General features: G+C 50.8%; 2 protein-coding genes across 5 annotated transcripts; one reads left to right on the top strand and one right to left on the bottom strand.

The window, feature by feature from the left end:
- Positions 1 to 492: 492 nt before the first annotated feature.
- Positions 493 to 23,924, bottom strand: RIC8A (RIC8 guanine nucleotide exchange factor A). 4 transcript variants are annotated; one of them, XM_076343588.1, is made up of 11 exons: positions 23,769 to 23,924; positions 13,283 to 13,477; positions 10,080 to 10,127; positions 7,272 to 7,886; positions 6,537 to 6,631; positions 5,505 to 5,655; positions 4,736 to 4,831; positions 4,303 to 4,447; positions 3,729 to 3,873; positions 2,610 to 2,729; positions 493 to 1,739 (listed from the first exon to the last, which is right to left on the bottom strand). In XM_076343588.1, the coding sequence occupies exons 2-11, from the start codon at positions 13,364 to 13,366 to the stop codon at positions 1,619 to 1,621; spliced, it is 1,620 nt and encodes a 539-aa protein (XP_076199703.1). In that variant the 5' UTR covers positions 13,367 to 13,477; positions 23,769 to 23,924; the 3' UTR covers positions 493 to 1,618. The 4 variants fall into 4 exon arrangements, with proteins under 4 accessions (XP_076199703.1, XP_076199700.1, XP_076199702.1 ...); XM_076343585.1 differs by lacking the exon at positions 23,769 to 23,924 and adding an exon at positions 16,529 to 16,848; XM_076343587.1 differs by lacking the exon at positions 23,769 to 23,924 and adding an exon at positions 15,010 to 15,165.
- BET1L (Bet1 golgi vesicular membrane trafficking protein like) lies at positions 15,202 to 20,841 on the top strand. The gene is made up of 4 exons (XM_076343589.1): positions 15,202 to 15,347; positions 15,959 to 16,050; positions 16,847 to 16,903; positions 18,592 to 20,841. Exons 1-4 carry the CDS (start codon positions 15,329 to 15,331, stop codon positions 18,757 to 18,759), a joined length of 336 nt encoding a protein of 111 aa, XP_076199704.1. The 5' UTR covers positions 15,202 to 15,328; the 3' UTR covers positions 18,760 to 20,841.
- Positions 23,925 to 23,992: the final 68 nt, after the last annotated feature.

Raw genomic sequence — 23,992 nt, 5'->3', positions numbered from 1 at the left:
CCTGCCTCCCCACCGGAGCCCCGGCCTCGCTGCCTTGCGGGGAGTCAGAAACCTCAGCAGACCCACGCAGCCAAACGATCACGGAGGCTGGCTCGCGTCCTGCAAAGGCTGAGCAGCAAATCCCTACTGCAGAGACAGAAAACAGAGCTGGTGTGCACCATCTTCAACCATTACGGAGCATTTGTAAAGGAGATGAACAGTCCTGTAAACAACTGCGTGTCGTGAGGCCCGAGGGGTTGCGCTAAGATTGTTTTGCAATCCTCAAGCTTCAGTGCTTACTTTAACTTTGGGATGCTCCATTCGGTTATACTTGGTGGTCATGGTGCAGGGAAAGGTTCTGGCTCGGCCCCAGTTTAATGCTACAATCTTACCTCCCAAATAAAACTGTAAAGTTCAGGGTGATCGGAGTAGAACCATGTGCTAGTCAGAAAAAGCCAAAGATACTGCCTTACTTGCCCAGAGCCATCACGTTCGATGAATCACTGCCATGCGCCCATTTGTCAGGTTTTCTTTATTCTAGCATCACTTTTGCATTCCTACTTGTGATAGTAAGTTTTGGAACTCTGGTACATGAGACAAACTGGAAGATTTTCTTTAAAACAATTTTTTTTTTAAAACAAAAAAAAACAAAAGACAAATCTAAGCCACAGCGAAGGACAGGACCAACCCCAGCCCCTGGGTGCAAACAGCAGTGGACCTGTGGGAAAGCCAAGGCAGACGAGGAGGCAGCAGACAAAGCACAGATTTTGACCTTTCATTTGGAAAGCGTGAAGATGGGGAAAGGCTAATGCCAAAAACTAAACTCTATGGTAACAGGAACATTGCACAGTGCCAGAGTCCGAATATCGGAGTGTTCCTGGCAGTCACCTGCGCATTTCTCTCCTGTGGCCGATGGGAATGCCGGAAGGTTCACACACTGCTGCTCCCCTCTGCACTCACGTACACGCTCCTAAGTCCACACACTCCTGGTTTTGCACAGACACCGTCACGCTCACAGCCATACGTAACGCACACATGTACAGCTACCTGCTGATGAAATGGATGCACTATGCCGAGACACCCCGCCGACACCGCTCCCCAAGGACTGCCATGAATAATCACTCACACCCCTCTCCTGCAGTCCCACCTTCCCACCCGTGTTCCTGGGAAGCGGCTCCCCCCTCGTAGGGCCGGCCACACGTAGCCACGCACAGCGACACGTGTGCTGATGTGTGGCCACACAAGCGTCAGCAAGTATACAAGATGCTCCGCAGATTATTGAACCCTGATGGTGTGACAGAAAGATCCTCCCCCCAACCCTTCTTCCCAAACATCACATTTAAAAAAAAAATCCTACTGGAAAGTCCTGGAAGCAATTTAGAGTCTGAAATCCTCAAGGCTGCTGACAGGAGAGACCAAGGTGGAGCCAGGCCATGAAGACCCTCTGGAAGGAGAGGTGGTTATGGAGCTGGGAAGGAGGCAGGTGGTGTTCCTTGTTGCGGACTGAGGGGTCCAGGCTGGATCCAGATCCTACAGGCAGAGTCCTGGCCCAGTACTAGCCTCTGGGTGCAGCACCAGTTCTGGAGGGAGAGCGGAGGGAGGCTCCCCAGCTCTCCGAGGCTGGGGCACGAGGTCTGGATCAGTCCAGCCCCAGGTCCGAGTCGGACGACGACCTCTCGTCAGCTATATCATGGATGGCATTCTCCATGGGGGCCAGGTTGCCGCTCGGCGTGATGCCCATGGGCTGGATGACTTGCTCTCTGCAGCCAGGGAGGAGATGGGGGGAAGGCAACACAAATTTGCAGCAGACACTGCAGGAACAGACGAGTACTACAGCAGAAACGTGGGGCTTGTGGAAACTGCCCCGAGGCAGCCCAGAACAACCCCAGGCCATCACCAAGAATCCCTTTTAGAAGTAGGGGACAGTTCTAGCCATAAAACCTCCAGCATGCTGAGGCAATGGCTGGAAGCACAATCCACAAGTGTTGCCATTCTCAGGTTCCCTGGAATAGGCTCACTTTTAGGGTCCTGTTCTGCGTGGTACAGGATTGCCAGAGGAAAACTAGTGCTGGCATCAGTGTTCCTCTCCCTCTAACACACAATGGAAATACATGCAGTAAACGTGCTGCCCTTTTCCCTCCCACCCTTGGGGTGGTCTGAACTCAGTTGGCAGACTCTGGGTTCTTCTCTGTGGCACCTATTAATGACGGATGAAAGACAACCGGAGAAAGCACTCCTGCAGGAAAAGGGCCTTGGTGGCACTGGCTGCCATCTGTCCCCAAAACGCTGCTTCCTACTGAGCAGCCTTGCCAGGACAGTGGCTGCTGTTCTACTGAGCACCCGGCCAAACCTGGTGAGGCAGCAGGTGCTTGGAAACACAGTACAGGCACGCAGAGGAATTTCGCAGTATGCCATCCTGCCAAAGAGGTGTGTGGGGCTTGCAGTGCCTTCCCCTGCACATTACAGAGCCCAGCTTAAGGAAATATTTCCCCATGTATCTCCCCTACTCTCTTACATCCCTTCAGTTAGTGGTGGCCTTGGGAATATATTCAAAGAAAGGTCTGTGATAAATGTAAATCACAGATATGCAGGTGCTAACACAGACATGAACACACACAATTTTCTAGTACCTGGACAATTTGTCAAACATGTTGACTAACTTCATGGCTTCATGTTCCTTCTGCTCTTCAGTCATCCCTTCCATGGGGTTGGGTAGTTTCTCCTCGACGCGTCCCGTCACAGGGTTAATGCTGCAAGAAGAATAGTGAGGCCAGGGCAAAGGAGGGAGGTAAAGCAGAGGAGTGACAAAAGGGCTGTTTAAAAACCTTCTTTGCCTCTACTGAGCACAGGAACACAATGGCAAGGCTGGTTATCATTGCTGCTTGTCTCGTTAGCCCCAACCGCTATTGCAGTGCAACATGGTGCTTCCGACCTCTTTCTGCATGTCCTACGCACAGTCATCCCCCCTTACAAATCCCTATCATTTCTTTGGCGTGAGCAACATCCCCATCCTGCCAATTCCACAGTGCAGTTTTAAACCAGGTGCACAAGGGCAGACGACACTTCTTCCCTCTCCTTAAGTCAGGAGGCAAAAAGCTAACACAGAATAAAAACCCCAAACCCAACCTGCAGAGCACATTGAACAGGATGCTAGAAAGTATGGGACCCACAGCTGAGCACAGTCCTAGAGCTCTCCCTGCACACCCCCCATCCTCGAGATACCACCACCCACTAGCAGGCAAGGAAAAAACAGTTCACTCCAGCAGCACAGGACTCTGGAGATGGAGAGTAACTGGCACTTCCAAAGCCGCTGCAAGAAGGGACCACCCTTACCCCTTATCCCAGCACACAGTAAAAGCCCGCCACTCTACTGAGATGTGCGGATGCCAAAAAAAGGTGTAAGATACGGATTAGAGATGTACTGCCACGTGCACACCACGAACAGGTCTGGTGCAGAATGGGCTCTGGCTGAAGGAACCCACTTTGCTCTAGAGCCTGTGCCCAGCTGCAAGGACCCAATATATGCACTGGTGACCACCCACGCCATGAGCAGCTCAGCCAGAGAGGCATTTCACCCAAGGAACGGGACATCAAAGCTAAGGGTGAAACTGCTAAGTAATGCAGAAGGAAATGCGCGTGTGAAAGAGCAGGACAAGGGAGATGGCAGGGAGGCAGATGAAGGGACAGAGCAGGAGTGGGAAGAAGGTGTAGGAAGAGGGGTGCTGTAGAGGGGGACCAGACTTCTTTACTTGGGCTTTGCCTCTTTGTACTCCTCAGTGTCTGTGTCTTCGTCTTCTGAGTACTCTCCCTCTTCCCGACCACCAGCCATCAGGCCTCGTGCTGCCAGGAGCCCAGCTGCATTCCCGTAGCCTGTGTACTTCACAAACCGCGACACTGCCGGGAGAAGGGGAGAGAGAGACCACCCTGTGCTTCCCCTCCTGCCTCTCCAGCCCCGTCTGCTCCTGTGTGCCCCAACAGCAAGATCGGTGCAAGGCCACGGAGACCCAGAAATGCCCTTTGAACTCTGTGACAGGGAGCAAGGCTCCCACACCGTGCACCAGGAAGGCAGGCCAGGTTGTCTGCAGCATGTTGGGGTGTCCTCTAGCAGAGCTTTTCACTCACCGCTGGCATGAGACAGCAACTCCTTCCCACAGAGCACTTGGATACTCTCCACTTTTCCCTACTCAGTGTATCTGGCCCAAGGGAAGACAGAAGTTCCTGTTGGCTACAAAGGGTCACCCATCCCACGCTTTCTGGCTTGCCCAGAGGCCAGTCTCCAGGACTCCCTGTCACCAAAGCCCACAACAAGGCCCTGCAACTCACCGCTCTCCTTGCAGAGCACAAAGAGGAACTCTGCCGCGCAGTGCTTCACGTCGGTGTCGATGTGGGTCATCAAACGCACCAGCTTGTTCCGCAGAGAGTTCCCCACCTCCGGCCGATTCCTCACGTCCCGGAGCGGCGGCAGCACCTACAAGGCCACAGTGAGGGGCGATCAGTGGAGCTGGAACAGCAACGGCAGGTCGGACAGGGGAAAACATACGTGCGTTTTACAAATCAGCTAACACTAATAAATCCACAGAGCGTGGGAGATGTGGAAAAAACAGCGTGGGTACCAAAGACCTCAAACACCTATATATCAGAACCTAGTAGAGAGACAGAGAAGGTCTGTTTGGAGGATGGCAATAATCAGGCGGTTTGCTATTCTCCTCTCTCCTCAGTGCAGCATCATTCAACTTTTGGCTGAACCACAGCGTACCTTCGCCTTCAGGAACTTCCTCGTCTGGCGGTGGACTCGGGCGCTCTCCGTCAGCAGGTTCAGCACAGGGGTCAAACTCTCCTTCAGCTTGTGTCCCTGCAGAAGCGCCCACAAAGCGAACAACACATTAGTCACACTGAGCTCAGCTCGTCTGGCTTGTGGTGGAGAGCGCGAGTACAGACCATCAGGGAAATAGATGGACACCAAAGCCTCTGCCACAGGAATTTCAGTGCTTCATCACTCCTCAAGCAGCAAGGGCTTTCCAAACCCTGCCCTGTGACACGGCAGTGCTAGAAATATTTGTGCAGGGCATCCAGGGTAGAGAAGTGCTGCGGTAAAGTTCAGAGGCCCTTTGGAATAACTCCAGAGACAGAAAACCACAGCCAGCTTAAAAATAATGCAGATTCAGGCTTCCAGAAGCTACCCACCAGATCACTATTGAGTGAAACAGAACACTGATATTTCAATCGGCCAGCTAATCATCTACTGTTCACCCAATCTCACTACCTGCAGTCCATAAAGCGGTGACACAGTCACCTTCCCAGTCAACAGACGTTGTTTTAGTCCTACCAACCATAACAGTTTTTGCCTCTGCTAAAAACTGCCCCTTCTATAAAGGAATATCTCCGAACTAACGATGCCTTGCTGGTGCTCCTGTGATGTTGGCACCGGGCTTTTCAAGGATGAATATAGGCTGAAGGAAAGGTGCCTTGCAGTGAACTTGTGAAAATGAGCAGTGATGAACTCACACAGCAGCCTCTCAACTTACCCTGTCAAGGCGCCGCTCTAGGAAATCCAGCAGGATGCTGACTGCATCCATGTTGACACCCATGTACTCAAGCGAGCCTGGCCGGACTTTCGGGGTCAGGAGGACATCCAGACATTTCAGGGGCAGGTTGCCCAAAAGGTTAACCGTATGACTGAACATATGAAAGAGAAGCAAACACAGTCATGGATCTTTGTTCACAGAAGTTCTTCAGCTATCCAGAAATGAAGATTCATTACTAACTTCCAGGAGTGTGAGGACCCCGAGATCTAAGCTGTCTTTGGGCTGCATCCCAAGCTCCTCACACCTCTAAAAGGGAATAAATTAAACTGCTTTTTGGGTAGTTGAACTATTTGCTGGGAGTCCAAAGAGACTTCAGTGACAACTGAGAAACCATGGATCTTGACACAGAGGCCAAGTAGGACCACTCTGGGTGGTCAAAGGTCTGTCTCTAGGGTCGCCTGCTGCATCACATATTGTCACCTTGATGGTCAATGCAATGCATTGCTTAGGATTCTCCTGACTATGGTTTTCTTGGGTACAGGATGGTGTCACCTGCTCAAAGCTGACAACCCTGGACCAACAATGCTCAGCAGTGTGACACAGGCAATTTCTCAGCCTGGCTCAAGAGACAGACAGTTAATTAAGGCCAGCCCATGGACTCTTTAATTAAAGTACCAAACATCTGCTCTGGCAAGTTGCCCACTGAAGTGGCTGGCACTGTTGAGGAGGCCTGATGCAGGATATTGAATATGGCCCTTGGGGTCAGGCAGGCCTGGAGAAAACATTTCCTCCCGTAGACCTGGAGGCTGTGGCATTAGCACACATGATTTGACTGTGGGAAGGGCAGGGCTATTTCTGAGTTCTAGCAGCATGAGGAACCTGCAGGCCAAACCAAAGATGCCTGTTTGTCAGCAGCGACTTTAGCAATCACCAAACAAGCAGAGGATGGATGTTAATGCCAAGGTCAGGCAGGATCTGCCTTGAGGAGACCTGTTTCTAGTGAAGATCATGACCTAGTTATCTAACAGAGACCTGTGGAACTCCTCTGTCCGGTCCTCTCCATCAGCAGAGATCATGAGGCAGTGGCGCAGGAGGGCACCCAAGTGCCGGTACAAAGCAGCATCTTCCTGGCCCCAAAACAGAAAATGAAAACCTTGGTCAGGAAAGGGGATCCTCCACATCTCAGAGCCTGCTGCCCCTGCAGCCCACAGCCCCATCCCTCCCTCCAGCAGCCTGATAACTGGCAGCAGGGTGTTTAAGTGGAAGTAGCCTCCTGATTCTCCTTTTGAGGTCAACACACAGTCTTCCTGCTGCCCGATACCTTTTCCCTCACTCTACAACACTGAGTCAAGGGCTGGAAGAGGCCCCAGAAGAGGCCCGTGGATTATCCAGAGATGTTCTCCATCACACCTTCCTTTGACCTTGTCCAGAAGGTGAGAGAGTACCAGGCCACACTCAGAAGCAAGTTATGTGGGGGCTCCGCTCTCCCACTTGCACAACAAATCACGTCATTAAGAAGGAAAAATGCCCAACTTTTAAATTTTAATGCTCTAAAAGTCTTATGGGTTAATGATTCATTGGATAGAGGCAGTGCTCTAGAGAGCAAGGTCCAGACACACAAGCCTCTTGCTACCCTTACATGTACCCGGGGGCTGCATGAGGACCAGTATGTAATACAAGGAAATGCAAGTGGATGAGAAAACCAGCAGTCAAACCACAGCCCGGAGCCATGCAAATGCAGTGGGGTGGGACACCCAAGGAGCTTACCTCATCCACCTCCCTCTTGCTGGAATCAAAGGTGATATTGAAGAGCACTTTCAGGATCTCCATGGCTCGCTCTGTCTCCTGCCGAGGCAAAGGTGGGAGAAGTCCCTCCTCGGTGGCAACTTCGTAGGGGTCCATCCACTTTACAGCAAGGGTCAGCTCCAGGGTATCTGTCATCAGGCTAATGCCCCTGAGCTCTTGGGCTAGCTGCTGCCGGATGTCCACTCTCAGCGCCGTCAGCAGGAACAGGAGACGCAGGTCAAAGAACTTGACCTCATGAGGAAGGCTCCTCTCGTTGTACAGTTTGATGCGCTTGGCCAGGCCCACCACCAGCCGGGCTTCAGCTGTCAGCTCCTGTGCCCTAGGGCTGCTGAAGACAATGTTGCAGAGGCATTTGAGGGATTCGAGGATTACATCCAAGTCTGGGACCTCCCGGATGAGCTCCTCCGAGTAATCAATGCCAGCATGCCTGGAGAGGGTCTTCAGGCCTTCCTTGGTGGTGAAAGGGTCAAGGCAGTATTTGTCCCGGGACAGGATGCGGATGCTTTCCAAACACGTGACCTGGCAGGACGGCTGCAGCTCTCTTTCCAGGAACTTGATCAGCAGCTGGGCCATTTTCTGTGCAGTTGGAAACAAGCAATGCCTCATACACTGACACTTCACAGTGCTCCCCCACCACCCTGTAATGCTCTGTCCCGGAAAATGCGAGCGTCATCTAGAGATGGGCCTGCTAATGGCTCTGGTTCAGGTGTGCACTCAGCAGCACTCGGGAAGTGTTTGGCTCTGGCATCTGATCCTGACCCAGTTCGAGCAAGGACACCCAGCAAGAAACAAAGAACGGCTGGGAGAGGGTATCAGATGTAAGGGGAGAGTATGAACAGGCAACTGCTACTACCGCGTATTTTAGCTTCACCCACAGTTAGGATGGTTCAGGCTAACACGGTTTACTTGACAGCTGCATTAAGCTAAGGGAGGGCAGGTCAAAGAAGTCCCTTATGGCTTCACTGAAGAGCAGCAACCAATTCAACAGAAGTCCTCTATTCCCGCCCAGAGCCTTAAGATTAGGGAGGCATCTGCTTTGGGTGCTCCAGAAACAGACCGAAAAGTTTGAGAGGTGCGTCAGAAAACTGCCAAGGGAGGGGAAAAGGACCTAAGTGAGGTGAGAAGAGCACATGATGCCCTAGGAAAGGAGGTGAAAAGACCTCAGGAGATTCAAATAAGTAGTACCTCCTTAAACCTCAGTGCAGTCTGGAGACCTACTAGCCCAGATCCTCAGTAGGTACAGACTGGCAGAGCTCCGTTAACACCAATTCACAACAGCTGAAAAATCTAACCACTGAGGATAACAGCATCATATGCGACAGCAACAGAAGAGTACAAGAGCAAAGGTAATGCTTCACACAACCAAGCGCAGCTTGGTTTGAACCATGTGTAGCAACACTTCAGATTACACTAGTAATCCACTGCATAGACATTCACACCTTGGTGAGGTAAGATCTCACTAGATCTCTCTAAGATAACACCACATCAGAGCACGTGTCTTTCCATGCATATTACAAGAGCGAAAGAATCCAAGATTGCAAGTTTTGCTATTGCTCAGTGTCATTGGCTTAACACAGCTTTATCAGTTACACTTCATAATAATAAAAGAACTGAGGGAAGGAATGAAGAAAAAAATGAATTTTAGTCCTTAATGTGAGGCTGGCAGAACTGAACAAGCTTTAGCTCATGAAGTATGCCCCACAATCACACCATTGAGAAGTGAGAAAGTACAGTCATTCCTCTTCTTCCATACGAGGAGACAGACACAGGAGTTAAAGATACAGTCATAAGTCACCAAAGCCTCTGACTGACTCAGGTTAAAGAGATCTCAGAGCATGTGCCCAGGGCTAAACCTTCAGAAGAACTGAGCACCAGGAACTAGACGGCAATGCTCAATTCATATTTCATGACATACACCCCAAAAGTGGAGCACCCCAAGGCTGTGCCTGAATTCACGGCCTGTGTGACTGTCCCAGCTCAAACAGCAAGTCAGTGCAAGGCAAAGAGCTCGGATCTTGTGAGATCCGGTCCTACGCATCAGGCTGTACCTGGAAAAACTTCATGCTAGCATTAGCTGGCAATAGCACGGACAAAAGAGGTCCCCTTCTCCACCCTGGCCGCCTGGTCCACACCTGATGTGCTAACACAGGCATTAGCGCAATCAACCAATGAACTGGACCACAAAACTGATCCAGCAGGAAAATAATCCAGGAAAAAAAAAAAAAAAGTCTTATTCTTTAGGCAGATCAGCCCACCAACCACGTGCAGCCATGCAAAGGTCTGCCCTGGCACGGAAGAACTGCAAGAGTAGAAACGCACAGGCAGGAGTGCTTCTTTCCATTGAGTGCCAGATTACGCCAGCTTGAAGTATCTGTTAATATACAGCCTTGGTCAAATCCTGCAGCTGGCTCACAGCAAAAACACTTACCCTCTAGAGGCTTGCATGTTGCTATGATCTTTGCCTAGCAGACTCATGCCACAAACAAACGATCACACTTTTTATACACCCGTGGCTGAGACTATATGCATCACGGAACCCAAAGGGCCTGCTAACACTGGAAGAATGCCGACCTTTATCCTAAAACATCAACTACTGATGGAAAAACTGGAGGCAGATGCTCTGAGCACACCATTCCCTAATCACGTTAACAAAAAACCCACTCATTTCTTTCCCTGTAGGAGCTGCCACCACCAAGCCCTGCTGGACACGAGTACGGAGCAGCAGATTTATCCATCCTACTAGAGGAAGAAGCCAAAGAGCACGCCTACCTTCCTCTCTTCCCGCTCCTCATCGTCAAAGGTGAAGCACTGAGACTTCTGTGGGGGCAAAAGAGAAACAATCAGAATAAAGTAATAGGTTAAACATCCACAAAACTGTTCCCCCCAGGCAGGGAAGGGCCATTCAGCTGGAAAGCAGCAGGCCTAAATGTGTTTGTGCTCGCTGCAAAAGCAAGCACATCTTCTCAAGAACAGTCCCCACCGGCACAGAGGCAGGGAATCAGCGTGGCAAGGAGTGCCACGGCGCTTAGAGAGGTCTACGATATTTGTGGCGTTTGTAACAAGCAGCGCAAGCTCCTAAGGAACAAGACAAAAGGAAAACTTTCCTGCCACCGAGGTTTTTGTTTCAGTCCTGCCTTTTCTTTCCAACACTGTTCCTATTTAGGCAATTCCAACTATGTGCTTCACAACTAGGGGGAATGAATCTGCTTTGAAAAGCACAGAGGTGGACCATGCCACCAGGTGTGAAGTGCTTTCCTTGAGTGAGATCCCCGCTATTCTGGAGGCCCCTGCTTCTCTTTCATCCTTGAAAAACATTTGTGATGAATATTACCCATTGCCCTCTTCTGCTGGCTCTGTGGTGGAGGCTGACTGCCACAGGCCAAAGCTGTGCCCATCTGATGGACGGGCTTATTTTTAAATACTGCAGCAGTAAAGTGGGCATTCACCATAATCCAAATATCCTGTAATAGCCGGTAATTCCTCTGCTCAGTGGCACCACCAAGCTGTGCCTATAACATTTTTCCCCTTGATATTTATTGTTCCTTTTCCTGACTGAAAAAAAGTACTGTCTCCTTGCTACTTGCGAACAGATCCTTGTGGTTATTCAGATCACGTTCTTTAAACACAAGAGACCTGATCTCTACACCTCCCTCATGTCACTTTCCTTAATAAAAACAGTCCTGCTCTTCATTCACGGGAAACATTTCTGTGTTTCTCACTATTCTGGCTGCTCTTCGATGGACAGTCTCCTTTCTGGCTACATCTGCTTTCAATGAACTGGACAGCACAGGAGACCACAGGCGCCCTGGTGAAAAGCAGCACTTTCCAGTGAATGACGCAACCCTCATTTACACCAAGAGAGCATTTGGTCCAAGCTTTGAGAATGAAAATGTTTAAAATTTATAAAACACTAACTATGTATGTAGAGATACACCTAGATCTATAGCTAGAGATATGTGGATGTAATTGTATCATAATTCTCCCATCATTTTCTTAGCGCTCACTGTCACCTTTTATTGAGTTACACTGCTTACACTTACGGAGCCGCTCAATAACGGTAATTAGTCTTACCACAATCAATCATTCTTATACTCTGGACTTGTTCTTCTCTTGAGCGATCACAATTTATGGACATCCCATCTATAGGTCTGAGCAGCTGAGCTTGTCTCCCACTGCATTTATCACCTTACGAGTTATCCAGTTGTCTAACTCCACCTGATTTCCTGCCCAGCGAAGCCCAAAACTGACTGCACTGAGCTTTTGGAGAGCGCAGGTGTTCCCTGACTCGCTCACTCTGCAAACGTAGTCTCCCCTGCCGTTCACCGCCTTTTTTATGTGCTGCCAATTCCCGTCTGCTTAAAAGCGGAAGATACAGTTTGCAAATTAACCGTGTCACGGTCACCAAGATCCCAGGGATGGCTTTGGTCTTTCTAGCCTAGAGCAAGCCATGATGGACAAAGCGATGCCGACACGCTGCTTGAGAAACCTCAGGCGTGGAGGCAGGACAGCTGTACTCCTGTAGCGCTCTGCCAGGGGCTGCCCTCTCGTGCTTTAGCACTGTGAGCTGACCCCGTGCATAGGCTGTTGCACCACGTTATGAGGAACTGGCGGTTCAGTCCTGGAACCGATGTGCTCTGCAGACAGCCATGCCGCTTCTTCTTTTCCCATCACATCCTCTCCGCAGGCTCCTGTAATCTCATTCGTGTATATTTCTGCCATCCCCGTGGTTTTGCTTTAGCTGTAGTTTATTCCTGGCAATCAAAAATTGACTGCGTATGCAATAGTGAATTAAAATATATCCCCAGAAAAAGGATACAGTACCATCAATTTTTTACAGTAAAAAATGATGCAAGAAAGTTGCTTAGTTTATCCGCAGTTTCATAATCCTCTTTGATTGCTCCATTTCTTCTAGACGGGCTAGCAAAGCCACTGACATTCTCACAAGTTTCCTACACTTGATACACCGACAAAGGATCCAGCTGGAGGAATTCGACAGAAAATACTGTGGTTTGATGCCTCAAGCTGGTTACACAACAAACTCTTTTTGCACTCCTAGTTTCTCCAGCTTTACACCTGCTGTAAGTGATGTTAATCCCACGGACTGTCTTTAACAGCGACCCGCTCCTTCTTCGCTAATATCTCCCCCGTTTCAAAACCGACTGCTGGAAATAGTTGCACACTCTGCCTCTTGCACACTCGTGCAAAATATTCACAGGTTTTCCCCGCTGGCTTCCCACCTACTCAAGAATGGTGCAGAATGAGTCACGGAGATCCGCAGGGCCAGCCCTACCCTGGTGGAAACCCTCTGAAGGAAATTTCCCTGACAACCAGAGTCTATTTCAAAAGGGATTTACCCTCACAGATAATCTTTTGCCACTTTAAGGCTAGGAACGCTTCCATCTCTGCTTCCCAACCATTCTTTTTTTGATATTCTATATTTGTTATTTACCTCTTATTGTCAGCTTTCAGATCAGGCACCTGTATCAAATTCCAGCAGCCCATCCCTGTCCACCTCTAATGACCTTTTACTTGCAAATCATGGCAACCGTTTCACCTGCAGCTCCTCCCCAGGCCTCAGTTTTACTACCTCCAAACCTTGCCTTAACATAAAAGCTCCTCCTACTTGGTCTTCACACTGATGTTTATTTCCCTGCCAGGTTTTACTTGGGATCTGGATAATAATAATAATAAAAAAAAAACCTTCTACATGCTTTACTTCCAGTATACAAAGGAACCAAGATAAAGAGAGGCTGCTTAGCTGCTTCCTAGCAAAACATCAAGCAATAAGCCATCTGCAAGTAAAAGACGAAGCAGTCTAACATTTTCATGGCAGCAATGCGCAGACAGATGCACTCAGAGGAGACAGACTGGGGACAGCCGGATGGCACAGAAATCCCACAACATGGCCAACCTGCTTCCAGGCTTGTAAACAGCAGCAGCTGACATCAGGCAGAGGTTTGATGCTCACTCACCTCCTGGTTGTAGATCTGAAGCACCTTGAGAACTGTGTCTTGCTCCCCGCTTTCCACGGTGGCTACCACAGTCCTGAGCTCCATTATCTCAACAGCTCAGCTACAGCAGGAGGTGAAACCGGGAGGAAGGGGAGTGAGGGGGCTTCCAGGGCTCCTGGATAACGGTGATGCAAAAGGACCTCGACACACAGATATCTGAGAGGGAGAGAGAAAGGGGTGGGGAAAGGAAGAAGGGAAAAAAACGAAACACAAAAAAACCCCAAGTGAGATTGCTCACGCTGTTGCATCCATACAAGCAGAGCAGATGGATAACCCAACTAAAACCAGCAGCCAGCTTCCTCTCTCTCCCTCTAATCCTCTTCTTCCTCTCTTTGCTTTTCAATGTTTAATATATGCCCTCCCAGTAAAGCACTCGGGGAAAACCTTCCCCCCGCCCTGCCAGGGGATTATCATAGAGCAGATAACAGCAGCTCCCTGAAATAGCTCTCTGCCTCCTCCTCCCCTGGCTGGCCTGATTTCTGTTACTGCACAGGAGGGGAAAAAAAAAAAAAAATCCAGAAACACTGCTGTGGAGTAAAAAGGGATGGAGAGGAAAGCCAGACAGATAGGAAAGCATCCTCCTGGCTTAAGGCGGAGCTACCTTTTAAGGTGGTGAAAAGAAAGAGATCATTAGGATTTTGTTGCAGTTGCCGAGACAGGCTGTGTTATGGCAGATACACTGCACATGCAGTAAGAACGCACGTACAGGGGATGGCTGGCCTCCACGGCTCAAATCTTCATACCATTACAGAAGATAATGTGCCTCATGATAATAATGTAAACGAGCAGATGCGCATAAAGACGCAGATGATGACATTATTTTGGACACAGGCACATGTTTAACAGCTCGTAGAGCCATACAAATCCACAGCGCAGGAAAGTAACTCCTAATGATGGAAAACCTAGCAAGTTTGAGTACCTGTGTGAGCTCGTACCTTGTTTAGACTCTCTGTAACTATGCACCATGTTCTGCAATATGACCAAGCACTGGTCACACCTAATTACAAGAAACCAGGCTGGCCCTGGGAGCCAATTCCGTGCCGAGAGCCTGCAGGGTTTTGGGAGATCACACGGGAGCACCAGGTTATCCCCTCCTGCCCCAGCACAGCGGAAGAGAGGTTTTTCGGGACCAAGGGCAAGTCCTGCATTTTGGAAACTGCGGGAACAGGAGGATGGGCTCAGCCGGGGCAGGCAGCACCGGGGCAGGCAGCAGGGCATCCCCAGCGCCGAGGGGCTGGGGTACCAGACGGACTCCTCTCCGTTTTTGGGGAGGGAATGGCAAGGGCGGATCGCAGCATTTGCCATATTCCCCCCCAGCTCCCTCCTCACACTGTTACCTCCTTCCCCTACTATTTTTCGCACCTTTCAAAACCCCTTCAAGCCCTTTTTTTTTTTTTTTGGCCCAAAAAAGCCGGGTAAAGTGCTGGCGGTACCTGCGGCACGTAATCCCTCGGAGACGGCCGAAGCGGGCCGGGGCCGCGGGGCTGGGCCCGACCCCGGCCCGCCTCGGCGGGGGCACTCCGGGCCTCCGGCCGCCGCCCTTCCAGGCCCGCCGGCCCCAGCAGGGGGGCGGCAGCCTCGGCCCTGCGGGTGAGGGCCGGCCGGGGGAGGGCGAGGCAGCCGGGCCCGGCCGCCGGCGGGGGAGAGGGGCAGCCAGCGAGCTGGGGCGGGGAGGGAAGCGCCGTTACCTTCCTCTCCGCCGCCCCGGCTTCCTGCCTCATTTCCTGGCCCCGGCCCTCCCCCGACGGTGCTCCCCGGAGGCCGCTGCCTTGTGCCCGGGGCTGGCCGGGGGGCGGCGGGGGACGAGCCGGGCGGCGGGGACGGGCCCGGCCCAGCCCGGCGCGATAGGCCCGAGGGGCCCCGGTGCCACCCGGGAGAGCGGCAGCCGGCCCCCCGCGAGGGACCCGGGAGCCCCGCCGCGGGGGGAGCGGGGAGGAGGGTGGCGGACGTTTTGTGGAGGCGGGGGCCGGCCCGGCTCCGCCCGGCGAGGCGGGGCCGGCGGCCGCCATGGCGGAGTGGGGCCGAGGTGAGGGGCCGGGGCGGCGGCGGCGGCGGGGCCGGGCGGAGGGTCTCCCGCCGTTGCCATTTGGGGGGGCGGGTGGGAGAGCGCCCCCGCCGCCGCTTGAGGGGCGTGTGGGGGAAGGGGGAGCTCCCGCCGCCATTTGGGAGCCGCCTCAGGCCTGCGGGCCCGGGGAGGGGGGCGGCCCGTCTGCCCAGCGCCTCCGGGGGAGGCAAAGCCAGGAGAGCCCCGAAATGCCTGAGGGGGCGAAGTGCCCCGGATTTGCTGGGTTTCACCCAGATCCCGAACTGGGGCAGCGCTGGAGGCGTCGCTGGGGCACGAAGCCCCCCAGCTGCTGCTGGGCGGTGGTGGCGGCTCGGGGCGCGTGTCAGGGTTTCTAACCCAGTCCGTTTGGGGAAGGTTTGGTGTGTTTTTGTCAAAAAGAGTTTGGGAGCGTTTCATGGCGCAAACCCCACGAGGCCATAGGTGCGAGGAGGCAGCTGTAACGGCCTTCGTGGCAAGCCGGAGACCGGTCGGGCAACAAGCTTGCTCTGCCTCGCCCGCCACGTTGGGTGAGCAAATACACCAGTACTTGTATCAGGCCAGATAAAACTCATTCTCCTCTTTTTCCCCCCCAGGTCAGAGTCCAAGTGCCGTGGAGGATGTGCTGGATGTAGAGAACAAGCGTATGGCAGACAGCCTAGCCAACAAGGTCACCAGGCTGAAGTCGGTGAGTTGCTGACTTCGCGTCAGGTGCCGCGGTGAAGGAAGGACAGTGCATCAGTTATCTAGGTTGTTCGTGCAGGGTCTTGCGGGAGATGCAAGCCTGTGGTCAATACAGAGGGCTTCCTATGTATTAATGACTCTTAGTTGTTGGTGATATAAGGGTTAATTTTGACTTGTGAAATGCCAGGGACGGCTTTATGAATTTCCACTTTCCTTTTGAGGTTTAGCAATATCATCTAATGGGAATGATGTGGTTTTCACGGCACTCGGGGAAGGAGTTTTAGGCACAGAGAGAAACGTAAAAGCTGCACAGAGGGGTATTGCTAAGAGCACCTCCTCGGGAAAAAAATCACAATGAAAAGGCAGGTAAATTAGTTTTGAGAAATACACGTGTCTCTATGTAAGCGGTGTTCTTAAAGCTAGTTTGCTCCTACTAACATCAAATACTTTGATTTAGAGCTTAATAGAAGTCAGTGACTCGCCTTGTAGAAGGGAAGACTCTGAATTCCTGCTGTCGTGTCCCAGCGTTTAAATGCTTCTATCCTATATATGACAGTTTCAGACAGTCAAGCTTTATTGTCAGTGCTTCAGAGCTGAAAAAGTTGAACAACCTGAAACCAAAATGAGAATCTTGTTCAGTTCCTCTACCGAACAAGCCTCTGTCTGTCTGTGTAGGAGACGGGGAAGCAGTGGCTTGCTTTTCTAATGTGCATTTCAAATCTTACCAGCACTAGATGCATTAGAGGTTCTCTCTACATTAAAAGTTCATTAATAACTGTTTCCTCCCTTGTCCTGTGTAGCTGGCTCTGGATATTGACAAAGATGCTGACGAACAAAACCGTTACCTGGATGGCATGGTAAGGAACCAATGAAATGTAAAAAGCATGACTTTTTTGTGCTGGCTCTCAGCAGTTACCTTAACTGTGAAAGTTTAGTAGCAGTTCAAAGTTAGCAGACAAAGTTAGATCCCAGTGGTCGGTTTGGCAAACCAGGGAATGTAACTAAACCCGTTTCCAGTGGACTTCTTGATATATAAACATCAGATACTTAGCAGCTGCTAGTATCGCTTTGTCCGAATGGGCAACACAGTTGGTATCTAGCATCTGGAAAGACTGACGTAGGACAGCACACTTCAGAAATACAGTGGAGATTATCTCCTTACTGGGATTAAAGAGCTGCCTCCTGTGGCTAATGCTGGGAGATGGGCCTGTTCCTCAGCTGCTCCTGTGATTTTTGCTATTGCTGTACAAATCTGTCGGGGTTACTTACTGTAACACCTGAAACACAGACTACCTGTCAGGACTGTAGTTCACTGACGTCTCTGGAAGGAGCAAAGCTGATGCGCTGGGTCCACTCAGGTTGTTCGGCGCCCTGTTCCGTCATCTTTCTGACACACAACACCCGATAAAACCAAAATCGCTTTCCACAGTAATCTGCCTCTTAAGCTTTGGTTGCTGATGGAAAATCACAGTGCACTGGGGAAAGGCCAGAATAGCACATTCCTGAGGCAGAGAGGTTACCTGCTGAGGCTTTTTAGGAGAAAGGTGATTCGTTAACTGAATTGTGAGAGGAAGGGAATCCAGCCCAGAGATTTGAGAAGATTAGCACCGTAACACCGGTGCTTGGAGAGCCTTTTCTGCATGTGCTGGATGTCGGAGAGCTGGTGCGTGGAAGCGAGAGAAAAGATAATTGCAGTGTTGAAACCAGTTGAGTCAAAGGTGTAAGCTCAGCTTGGAAGCTTAATAACGGTGTATGCTGACAGTATTGGAGTGTCTGAAACGGATATTTGCTCAGCCTGAAAATTAGGAGAATGGAGAATCAGAATAAAAGGTGTAATGGCAAAAGACCTTAAAGGAGAAGCCCTCAATCAGCATGAAATTGTGCTTCTGCTACAGAAAAGGTTTTGAAGCATTTCAGGAGCAACATGAGCAGAAGCTCAGAGTAGTTTGTGGATAAGGATAACAGACCAGAAGTCAAAGCGAGAATGCCTGAACTGCATTAATCTGAGAATTGTTTGCCACCCTCTGGCAGAGTTGCACGTGCATGCAGTCCCATGCTGAAGAAAAAATAGAACAAATGGCAAGAAATTGCACCTTTTTCTGTGCTTGTGAGCCTGCCCCGGTGTACATTAATGGCACTAGCTTCATGTAGGGACATTTCCTTTGGATGAAGCGTTCACTTGTTAACTTGCTGTTAACAAGCTGTTCCAGGCAGAATAAGCTGCATTGAAGCTTAATTGAACAGTCTAGCAGCAGGTTGTTTGACCCTGTTTTAGAAAAGGGGAGGCAGTTTGTTTTACCTTTGGAACAGACCTTCCCCTGTCTTCTTTGTTTCCCCATTTTGTGCGCGGTGGGAATGGTGCTGCTCCTGGAGCCCGAGCATGGGAGGGGAAGGACCTTCTGAGAGAGACGCGATGGGTGCGGAGAGACGGGCAGCGACTGCGCAGCTCCCTGTGCAAATGTTTTCTAGCCAGGAAGTGGGAGATTCTTCAGGGATATCTTCATCTGTTTATAATGCCTCCATCTTAATTTTCTTTCTCATTCAGGATTCAGATTTTATGAGTGTGACTGGCCTGCTAACCGGCAGTGTGAAGCGTTTCTCCACCATGACGCGGTCCGGGAGGGATAATCGCAAGTTGCTCTGTTATGTTTCAGCAGGACTGATTGTTGTTTTCTTCATCCTCTACTATCTTGTGTCCAAAGCAGGGACTTGAGCTTGTTGTTCTGCAAGTTTTACAGAACAAAAAACATGACGATTGACAGACTTGTTCAACGCCTTTCTCAGTCTGCCCCTTGGTGGAGTCTTTGAGGTGTTCCAGACAGACCTTCCAAATAACTTTTCTTTCCACCAGCTTCTTGTCATTGTTCCGGCTGGTCTCAGACATCTCTTTATAAAATGAGTATTTGATTCTAAACGGATTTTGATGTTGTTGAATGCTTACGCCTTTATCTCTTGCCTTGTTGTCCTTGTCTTGCGGCCTATTTTTAAGGGCCACTTTTGTGTTACCTCCCTTACTGATATTCGGTACTAGGCTTGTGAGGAGATGTAGCTGACAAATCCGGAGACTTGTCGATACTCAAAAGTTTAATAAACCAGCCGAGCTTTGGAAGCTGTAGCATTTAGGGTGCTGATTTATGAGATTCGGAAGTATGAATGTGTGACTTAACATTCCGGTGTGGCCACTCAGCTGATACCTGGTCTGTTTCCCCTTGACTCGGAGACCTGTTAATAACCGTGGTGTCCCTGGGTTGAAATGAAATCTGTACTGCTTTGAAATGAAATTAGCAATAGATCTGGACCCTGATACTCCATAATTGTTGCAGTGAAGAGTTGCAGAGGAGCAAGACTTTATTTAAATGCTAGCTCGGTCTTCTTTATCATCCTTCTGGGTAAAGCTGGGGATGAACCCTGCAAGAAAGGAGGGCCAAAGTCCATAAGCCACCTTGATTTACACACGTATAGTATCTTCCAGTACCTTTCCACACACTTGCAAATGCACTCCCTTAGACTATTAAATCAGCGTAAAGAAAATCTGATAGCAAGAGGTACAGTTAATTTCAGTTATTATGGTACCCTGGTATTACAGCACTTTGGGAAGATGTTGTGCAAATAAAAGCAGAGGTTGAGGTCAAGTGAAACTCCTAAACAGTGCTGTTGGGGTGCTGGTGGGAGGGCAAGGAAGGATTTGATGGGAGGGTTGACTTGTTTGTCTATTTATTCATGTAGAAGGTAACCTAAGAAACTCTTGCTTTGCCTTTCATAGTGCTTTGGGGATCCCTGCCTGCAATGCTCGTGTGAGATGTGTGGCAAGGCACATCCCTACCAGTTTTGTTTACAAAGCAGTCGTTCGTGATGAACATGCAATGCATGCCGGATTTCCTCGCCCAAGGTGGTGCACGCAGCTCTGGGAGTGCAGTAGCTGGGAACTCCATCTTCCCTTCATCCTCCTTGCCTTTTGTTGGGCTGATCCTTGGGCTGCTCACTAGCGTCACGACCCCCATAGCTGAATTATTATTTAAGTCTGCCTATGACTGAAGTAAGAGATACGTAACTTTAAAAATACTGTGCCTGTTGGGAGAAAGGAAAAATAATTTAAATAATTTAAAATAAAACGCTCTTTCTCTCTTCAGACAAACCTCCACTGCCTGTTGTATAAATCTTTCACTTTCCAAAGCAGCTGAGCAAAGCCAGTGTTTCATCTTGTCTATTTTCTGTACCAACTGCTCACGCGTTCTGGTTTTCCTTTTTGAAAGTCTTTGCTTATTTGCTTCTCTTATCTTCCTGTAACAACCACCTCTGCAGGACTAAAGCGTTCCTCCTCTGATGTTGCAGTCTTTCTCCTCTCCAGCAAACCTATATTCATCAATGGCTGGATGTTTGCTTTGGCCCTCCCCTTGTACCCGTTAGGAATTCTGTTCTCCTCGGACTAACTCGGGTCCAGAGCTGTAAATGGACTGTGTTGTCCTTTGTTCCAGCTGTACCAAACTGCTAGCAAAATACTACCCTAACTGGATTAGGTGTCGTCTTTTTCCACATTTGGGAAAAAATGTGCAGGGAAGGCAAGTAGAAAGGAGGCGGCAATAACTTTCTCTGGTTCTTCTTCCTGCTTCTCTGGCAAGATGTGGCAGCTCCGAACTCTTTCCGTTTGGAAGAATGATGGGTGAATTGATGGACTTTGTTTTGATTTTCTGAAGCAGATGACTTCTGATAAAAGGCCACTGGAACAGCCTGGTCTTCATAATGGTGGTGGGTTTGGTTTGCTTTTACTGTCGTAAATAAAGCTCTGTTTTTAGAATTTTTTGCTCAAGTGTTTTTTTCCTTGTGCTTACGTGTTAGCAAGGCTAAACACCAAGATCAAATTACTCAGTTGTTCTACTTGAACTGTAGAGAACCTGCTGCCTCAAAGCCCAATTTCAATGTTATGCTGAGAAACAGCACTTCTTCAATGAACTGAAATACGGAGATTTGAGCAGAGCTGCCCTAGCTCGGAAGGAGCAGGTCGTTCATCGCTCTGCGACATCTGCCTGCGCCATTTCAGAAGATGACCTGTGTCCCCAGTATTCTTTCTGAACAAATGATACTGAAGAATTTGAGCTGCAGGAGGGAACTGTTGTTACTATCTTTCTGTGTCAGTCTAGGTACTAAATAGTCCAACTGTTAGTCCAGCTTTGACTTGCCTTTGGCCGTTCTTTGCAAAGGCAACCTTCTCCTATTTTTAATGCTTTGTCTCTGATCCTTGGAATTCCTCTAAAACTCAAAAAAAGGATTTTAAAAAAATACATATTTTATTAACCTCAGGAGTTTTAAACTGAAAAATTGAAGCTAAAGGTTCCTGAACCTCAGGTGAGTTATGCCCCCCTCTGATTCCCACCCCAGCGCAGCCATGCGCTTGGAGGCAGCATTTGTAGGACGCTGTGGGCACTGTGCACTCTCCTCCTGCTCCTCCGGGCGTTTCTCCAGGCTCTCACCGCCTGCTTCTCCCGGCGGGTGCCCGTGTCCTGTTGGTGCGGCGTTTGCCACCATTAGGCGTCAGCACATGGCTGGAGCAAAGGCTTCAATGCGCCAAGGAAGCCGCGTAAGCACTGCCAGGCAATGTATACCATCGGGAGGGTTTATCTGTACAGAGTCTTGCTTCAGGAACCGGCTATAGCACCGTGTAACCGTGCTCAACCCTCTGAAACTTAGAGCTGCAACATTAGGAAGTTCTTGGAAAAATCGAGTTAGGATGTGTAACCTGCAGGCGTGTTGCAAAAGAATCTTGCTCAGCAGCGAACGTGCTGAGGAAGTGCAAAATCTGAGAGAAGGAAGGATTCGGAATACGGGATAACCACAACAATAGCAACACCGTAGTTGAAAGCAGCACAGCGATCGGGTGCAGGATCAAATACGTAACAGCATTAGCACTGGGACGTACTCTCTTGAAGATACTCTGCCACCCAGCCCTTCAACATTTTCTAAACATTTAGTTATGTGAGTAATTTGTTCATTTTGGTTTCAGTGCTCGCCCGTAGTCCTAATATTACAACGTTTTTTCTGAGGCATAAAAATTAGAGAGAGCAGATCTTCCTCACATACACACACCCAGCTCAAGGTGAACGTACAAAATATTTGGGGGTGTTTTTATTGAAGTTGTAACAAACCAAGAATTAGAACCCAGCTGTGCACGGTTATTTTAAGTGTGGTTTTGCAGCGCCATCTAAAGGTGCATCTCCAAATCGTTACGGTGACTCGTTATATACAGAATAACTTGTGTTTTTCTTGAATGCTAATGCCACAACTAACACAGGAACTGAAGTGTGTAACATGCAGCTGGGATCACTGCAGCAAACATCAGAAAAATTCTTTGGTAGTAATGGGACAAGATGAAATACCAAAAGTAATCACTTTCCAAATCCATATGCTCATAGTTGTTTACTGGAATTAGTAGAATGCGGTTAATTGTTTGAAGATGGGATTGCAGGTCTCAGGGAAGCTGCAGGTGCCTGGGGCTTGATCAGCGTCACCTGGAAGGGGAAGAGTGAGAAAAAAAAAACCACAAAACGTGACCACGGTGCCTTGTTCTCAAGAAGACTTGTCCTCAGTGAAGGCCGTCTGGCGCTGGCGTAACAAGTTGATGTCCGTGCATTGCCATTTGTCGTGCATTGCTGTAGGCATTGCCTGGGCGCTTTTAGCGAACTCCCCCTGCCCCAGTGGCACCCTTGTTGGAAGCCGCCTGTGTTATCAGGACATTTCTGACGGCCTGATTGCTGCTGTTGCTGATTGGCATTTCTCCCCTTTTTGGGGAGGAATGTAAAGGCAAGAGAAAAGGAGTTTAGGGGCGGGTAAAATACACCCCTCGAGTGTTTTTAGAAGGCCTCTGAAAGGAAGGATCTTGCGTTTGACGCAAACAGGAGTGACGTGCCCGCTCCATCTGGCAGGGCAAGCTCAGCTGGAGCTGATGTCCCCACCCCCGATGCCTGCATCCCCGACATCCCTCTCCCCAGTCTCCCCATCCCCGACGTCCCAGCGGCCGGCGTCAGCGGGTGGCCCATTGCCAGCCCTCAATGAGGAGGAGCAAGGGGGCGACTGGAGGTGCCTGGGGGACGGGATGTGTCCCCTGCGCAGCCCCTGCGGTGTCCCCAGCCACCCCGGGACCCGGAGAGGGACCCTCCGGGTGGGGGGTCGTGCGGCCCTGTGGGGACGGAGACCCACTCAGCGTCGTGTGGAAACGAGGATGGGGACACGGGGGCCCATGGGGACACCGGGGAGGCACGGGGACAGACGGACAGCGGTGGGTAGGGATGGGTGGAGGGGACAGACGGACAGCGGTGGGTAGGGATGGGTGGAGGGGACCGACGGACAGCGGTGGGTAGGGATGGGTGGAGGGGACCGACGGACAGCGGTGGGTAGGGATGGGTGGAGGGGACCGACGGACAGCGGTGGGTAGGGATGGGTGGAGGGGACAGACGGACAGCGGTGGGTAGGGATGGGTGGAGGGGACAGACGGACAGCGGTGGGTAGGGATGGGTGGAGGGGACAGACGGACAGCGGTGGGTAGGGATGGGTGGAGGGGACAGACGGACAGCGGTGGGTAGGGATGGGTGGAGGGGACAGACGGACAGCGGTGGGTAGGGATGGGTGGAGGGGACAGACGGGGAGGGATGGACAGGGATGGAGGTGGAGGGACGGGTGGGGACGGCGGGGGACACGGGGCCAGGGATGGGGCTGCCACCGGCTGCTCACCCCTCGGGGGCTGGTGTCTCCTTCCGCTTCTCCGTCCCCACGGGGGTCCTCGTCCCCGGGAGCTCCCCGGGGCACGGCAGGACGAAGGCCGCCGCGGCCCCGTCACCAGCCCAGCCGCAGGACCGGCTCCGCGGCCGCCCCAGGGCCCCGGGGCGGGGGCAGCGCCGCGGCGGCGGCGGCCATGGGGAGCCGGCCCCGGGGGCGCCGCTGGGGTGTCCCCGCCA

This window comes from Aptenodytes patagonicus, chromosome 7, assembly GCF_965638725.1.
Source record: "Aptenodytes patagonicus chromosome 7, bAptPat1.pri.cur, whole genome shotgun sequence".
In the NCBI taxonomy this organism is placed as follows: Eukaryota; Metazoa; Chordata; class Aves; order Sphenisciformes; family Spheniscidae; genus Aptenodytes; species Aptenodytes patagonicus.
This window is presented reverse-complemented; position numbering and strand designations above follow the sequence as displayed.